Raw genomic sequence first — 6320 nt, forward strand, 5'->3', positions numbered from 1 at the left:
TAGCTCCAACCGACCCTCCAGTATTTCCTGGGTCTGAAGCACACACCCACAAGCCAAACAGTCTCAGTCTCAACAAACAAACAGTTTACAGTCTCCGTGGTGTAGTGGTAAGACACTCGCCTGGCGTTCCGCGAGCGCTATGTCATGGGTTCGTATCCTGGCCGGGGAGGATTTACTGGGCGCAATTCCTTAACTGTAGCCTCTGTTTAACGCAACAGTAAAATGTGTACTTGGATGAAAAAACGATTCTTCGCGGCGGGGATCGTATTCCAGGGACCTGCCCGAAACGCTACGCGTACTAGTGGCTGTACAAGAATGTAACAACTCTTGTATATATCTCAAAAAAAAAAAAAAACATACTTCATGTGCGTGTCGCAGGAAGGACATATAAACACACACCTTCCAAATGTTGAATACTTGTTTACTTGAAACCACACCGACACTATTCACTTCAATTAAATGCCTAAGCTGATTAGAGTCACACGCGCCTAAAGCAAACTATAATGAGGCTACAAACTGGCAGCTCCAGAGATGTAAGACCATTAATGAGATCACTCTTGAGTGGGATGCTGCAACTCCTCTCTCTCTCTCTCTCTCTCTCTCAGTTGCCTCCACTGACTGACAGAGGCGTCCCCCATGTAGTATATTGTTAATTCTACAACCACTGAACTGCTGACCTCTGGGTTTTAATTCCATTCTCTGCGATCCTCCACTTGTATACATTCTCTGCGATCCTCCACTTGTATACATTCTCTGCGATCCTCCACTTGTATACATTCTCTGCGATCCTCCACTTGTATACATTCTCTGCGATCCTCCACTTGTATACATTCTCTGCGATCCTCCACTTGTATACATTCTCTGCGATCCTCCACTTGTATACATTCTCTGCGATCCTCCACTTGTATACATTCTCTGCGATCCTCCACTTGTATACATTCTCTGCGATCCTCCACTTGTATACATTCTCTGCGATCCTCCACTTGTATACATTCTCTGCGATCCTCCACTTGTATACATTCTCTGCGATCCTCCACTTGTATACATTCTCTGCGATCCTCCACTTGTATACATTCTCTGCGATCCTCCACTTGTATACATTCTCTGCGATCCTCCACTTGTATACATTCTCTGCGATCCTCCACTTGTATACATTCTCTGCGATCCTCCACTTGTATACATTCTCTGCGATCCTCCACTTGTATACATTGATGCCGGGTGTCGAAGCCCGGTAACTGTTTATCAGGAACTGCTATCGATCTGAAGGTCCCTAGAACGTTGCCTCAACTGCCTTGCTGGTGCTCTTTCCCTTCTCTTCCCTCTCGCCGATAAGGACTCGGAGGTAAGGGCAGGGAGTGAGGGCAGGGAGTGAGGGCAGGGAGTCTCAGAGCAGGCAGCAGCTCCCCGCATCAGAGACCTGAGAGTTGGTAACTATAGTTCCTTCATACTTCATGCCAATAGTTCGGAGTTGGAACCAGTCCTCTTACATCTTCGAAGTATAAATTATTATGTATCTTTCTCGTCTGTGCTCAAGGGAATACAGATTAAGACATTTTCAACTTTCCCAATAATTAGGATGTTTTATCGAATGGATTTGGGCAGTAAAAAGATCTCTGTACGTTCTCCAGGTCTGCAATTTATCCATGTTTGAATGGGCCTGTTAGCGTGCGACAATACTCCACCCTAGAGAGCACTAGTGTCTTACAAAGTACAATCACTGGTATGGTATCAATTGGCAGAAATTTTGTTTAACTTGTAACAAACATGTTTTCTGTGGCCCATTGGAAGATTTAAACCTCCAAACTTATTTACATCTGTTTGGAGGTTCATTGCGTCCTTTGAATTGTCAATTTTCAAAAATCCTTGTGTTGTTTGCAAAGGTATTACAGTGTTTGTCGTTGTCTGTATCCTATATGATGATGATGATAATTATTGTAACAAGTACAGTACCCTGGAGGATTGAGCTTTACACAGTGGATGGTTCAGATTTTACTTTGTTAAGTATTGTTTTCTGGGTTCTGTTTGTTAGGAAATTTAAAATACATGTTCCTACTTTGCCACTGCTACTATTCCTGAGCAATAACATGATGACCACATTTGTCGAAAGCTATCGCGAAATCCAAGTATATTACACCAGCGTTTTGTATGTCTTCCATGGCACTTACGGCTATGTCATAGTTGTCTCATAAGTGAGAGAGGCAGGACGCCCTGTTCTGAAACCCATGTTGCCCATTGTTATGTAAACGCTGTGACTCAGCGAGTTTTGTGATCGAGCTTCTTAGTACTCTTTAAAAGATGTGTGTGACGTTAGTGCATCTTCTTTACTGCCTCCTTTGTAGAGTGACACGATTTCCGTAGTTTTACGTGTGTTCTGGGATAACACCAGTATCTAGACTCCATTTCCTAATCAATGGAGATGCGGAATGCATGGGCATGATGTTTATGGCTAGTTCAAGGTCCCGTAGGGTTAAGGTGACATGTGTTGACGATAGTCACAATGACGTGGCTTGGTTTGTTGTGGTTTGAACAAACCACAATGAGTTGTGGTTTGGTCATCTTAAGGTGACACGGGTTGATGTTCCAGCTGCATTAAAAAATTCACTTGAATTATCGACCTGCAGTGTGTTCAGGGGTTCACTGAAAATAGTCGCGTACTGTATCATTATTTCACTTATTTCCTTGCTGTCATCTCTAACATCTAAAAGGTCCATCTACCATGGGCCAGATCTCATTGCTAGATGTAGTATTTGTTCAGTATTTTGCATGAGAGAAAAATTAATTTGGGGTTACTTTCCATTTCACTGATGATCTTTTTCCCATCTTTGCCCCTATTGGATTGTATATGGATTGATCTTAGATTGATTCTTGTAGCTTGAGCTCGATCATTTCTATTTCTCTACATAGCCTTGTCCTGGTCCTTCTTGGGAGAGAGTGGGCGTTTAAGTGGTTCTACAGTTGGTTTTCTTCGTCTATCCAGACGCCTTGCTCATCCCAATTCGAATCTTTTTTCTTTTGTTTTTCCTTAGTGATATGTGACTTGATGCTAGACTTAAGAGTCTAGTGTTGCTTTGCCTATTTTCTCGAGCCACTGAACTGGATTTGTAATCAAGCTGCGTGTCGAAGATTAATTCTGTGAGGTCTTGGTTTACTAGTTCCAAGATAATCAGTTTATTATCGAAATTAAATGGCTGAATTCTTCTCGTGGATGTGAAACTGTCTGTGTATGTTGCCCCCTGCTTTGATTAGGGTGTGATCTGGGTAACGTGTGTTTGTGATTATTATATTCCTAACCAGTTCGTCTTTGTTTGTGAAGATAAGGTCTAGAGGGGGTTTCGTTTCTAAACCAACAACCACTATGTGTTGGTTTAAGGCAAATCTGTTACACATCCGTTTGAGTGTGACGCTCATTTTGACTCCTTACTGGTGTTCACTCCGATATAACGGTATTTGCTACATGTTCTCTTTTTAAATGCTGTAAATTGGTCACCAAGCAAGATGATGTTTGAGGCTGGTAGAATTCAGACGTCTAATCTATCGACGATGCATGAAAGCCATGTGACTTAGGACCCTAGTGTCCGTGTCTACGTCTTAGTGGCTCTAAGGCCTAGCGTCTTAGATACATGGGAAGGGGACCAATAATGTAATGCATTAGCAAGACAACTTATTGGAATGTTGGCCATATGGGTGTTAGAGAACTTCAACTTAGTGTTCTACAAACACTTGAGCATTCATCTATATCTGAAGCCCTGCCTCAGGACGCATTTTGGCGTCTTCACGACACTTTCGGTGCCATCCATTAATTTTTTATTATTCTTATTAATAAGTATAAACATTGTGAGTATTTAATATTGGGTTGTGTGCTCACCGGCAATGCTCGGCCCACCACCTGGTGCGATGCTGGTGATCGGCCGGGCATGTGGCAGTGTTAAGCCGGATCATCCCAAGCCGGACCAACCCAAGCCGGACCAACCCAAGCCGGACCAACCCAAGCCGGACCAACCCAAGCCGGACCAACCCAAGCCGGACCAACCCAAGCCAGACTAACCCAAGCCAGACCAACCCAAGCCGGACCAACCCAAGCCGGACCAACCCAAGCCAGACCAACCCAAGCCAGACCAACCCAGAGAGTTGAGCACTGGTGATCTCCACATTAAATAAGGCTACCAGAAGACCCGCTCCAACGCAGACTTGGTCGTCGGTAAAAAGATTCTTACAAGACATGCAGGAAGTGGAGAGCCCCCCTCCACTCTCTTAATGTGGAGGGGCTCCACATTAATGTATGGCATGTTACCACTCTGCTAGTGATGATGACACCTTTATTGCAAGTCATAGACAAGTGATCTGGAGGATCAACAAAGTACTGCAATCTTCTTGCCAGATTATCAGCCGTGTGAGTACTAAATCAAGTGGTCACGCGCGGTCTGGTAAGAGGAACCCTCCCGTTTGTGCTAAGCAACGTTAGATGTAAACTATTTCTGTTACTGCTGTTTGGGAAGCACTAATATTCCTCCTCAATGTAATATTCTTATGTGTGTTGGATATTATGACTTCTGAAGGAACTATTGTCACAAGAGATGGTTTACCAACAGAGCAATGTTACATGAACTGCGTGTTTGATTGGTCCCTGCCGCCGGAGGTGGCTAGTTTATTTACACCCTATACTCATCCTGTGAGCGGTAGCGCAAAAAAAGGCCACAAAAACTATCAGACCTCAACTGACATTATTACGTTAACAATTACATCTACATTGCACACACCATATATTTAGACTGTCAGCTAGTAAGACAGACTGTTCCATTTCAATAGCTATGTACTTAGAGTTCATTATACATTAATAATACGTCTTTTTGCTAATACATAATTGTTTGAGCTAAGGAAATGTAGATATTACAGTCACAGAAAGGCTGCTGTTTGTTATTATTAATTTTCACAATACACTACTTCTTAATCTCGTATCATTTATCTATTGGAAGCGAAATATAGATTTATTGCAAGGATTTCAGATATTCTATTCTTAGTAACAAGATGATTTGCCATTTCTTACAGCGTGAGTTTAGATTTATCTCTAAATGACTCAATTTTATTATAGTCTAAGATATAGTTCTCAAGTGTGTGTCCCTGTCTTTGTCCACACTTCACACTTTACTTCATCTAGATCCCTATACAAGCCGAACTGCCAGAGGTAACTGTAGCCAGGTCTTATTCGCGCAGTGATAACGTCTAAGTCTACTGTGTTACTTGCCCCATACACATGTTTTACTTCACACATTTCATTGTGATAAACAATGGACCTGCTAGTTCCAGTTTGCACTGTTCTGCTTTCTAAAAATTCATCAAAGAGTTCTCGTCTAATGAGACTTTTAAGGGACCTATTTGATAACTCAAGATTCCGTTCAATACTGTCTTTATTTACTGCAACATTAGCAAGGGCGTCAACTTTATCATGTTCCTGCAGGCCAATGTGAGAAGAATTCACAACATATTTATATTTACCCCCTTATTAAGTATGCTTATATATCTATGTGTGGCTTCTGAGAAAAAGCACGTTACTTGATTGTAAAATATTTAATGGTAGTAGAGAGGAAAGAGAGTCAGAAATAATTAAGCTGTCTGCTTCAGTGTTCTCAATAATTTTGAGTGCTACGAGTATTGTTACCAGTTCAACTTGCAAGGTGCACCTGGAGCTGCCGTGAGGTACAGACATGTCGCCTGGCCTCTGGTAGTTTGGGGTATTTGCCGTTTTCGTCGCCAGGGGGTGTGGGCGTCCCCACCCTCCCTGCAGTTGCTGCTTGGTCGGTGTTGACGTCGCACGCTTGCGATGGGAGGCCTTCTCCCTCCTGTGATGAGAGTACACTCCGTGGGACTGGAGTTTACGGGCCGTGTTGGCTATCCTCTAGTTGAGCTTGTCATGTGTGACATGCTCCATGTCCCGGTCGACGACGTCTACGGAGTTGAGCTGGTAACTGCTCACCGGGTTATTATCAAGTTGGCGGGGGAGGTGGTGATGAACCGTGCGTTCCTCCGCCGTTATGAGGGGCGTTCCTTGTCGCTGCCAGATGGTGCCGGCTCTGTGACCATTACAGACCGTAGTGGTGCCCTGACCTACGTGAGTGTGCATGGGGCGCCCTTGGAGTTTCCCGAAGATCTCCTCCGGCGTTACTTCCAGCAGTTTGGCGTGGTCGTCAGTGTGCGGGTGCACACGCTGTCCTCAGAGAGGTATCAGGGTAAGCGGACGAACATTCGTACCCTTGGGATGCGCCTGAGATCTGACATCCCTTCTTCGGTCCGGCTTCTGGGGTACTACGTCCGGGTATACTATG

The 6320-nt window shown here is 43.9% G+C and overlaps 1 protein-coding gene across 1 annotated transcript; it reads right to left on the reverse strand.

The window, feature by feature from the left end:
- Positions 1-686: 686 nt before the first annotated feature.
- On the reverse strand, positions 687-5704 carry LOC138368428 (trichohyalin-like). The gene is made up of 2 exons (XM_069330940.1): positions 5657-5704; positions 687-1235 (listed from the first exon to the last, which is right to left on the reverse strand). Exons 1-2 carry the CDS (start codon positions 5702-5704, stop codon positions 687-689), a joined length of 597 nt encoding a protein of 198 aa, XP_069187041.1.
- Positions 5705-6320: the final 616 nt, after the last annotated feature.

This window comes from Procambarus clarkii, chromosome 25, assembly GCF_040958095.1.
Source record: "Procambarus clarkii isolate CNS0578487 chromosome 25, FALCON_Pclarkii_2.0, whole genome shotgun sequence".
In the NCBI taxonomy this organism is placed as follows: Eukaryota; Metazoa; Arthropoda; class Malacostraca; order Decapoda; family Cambaridae; genus Procambarus; species Procambarus clarkii.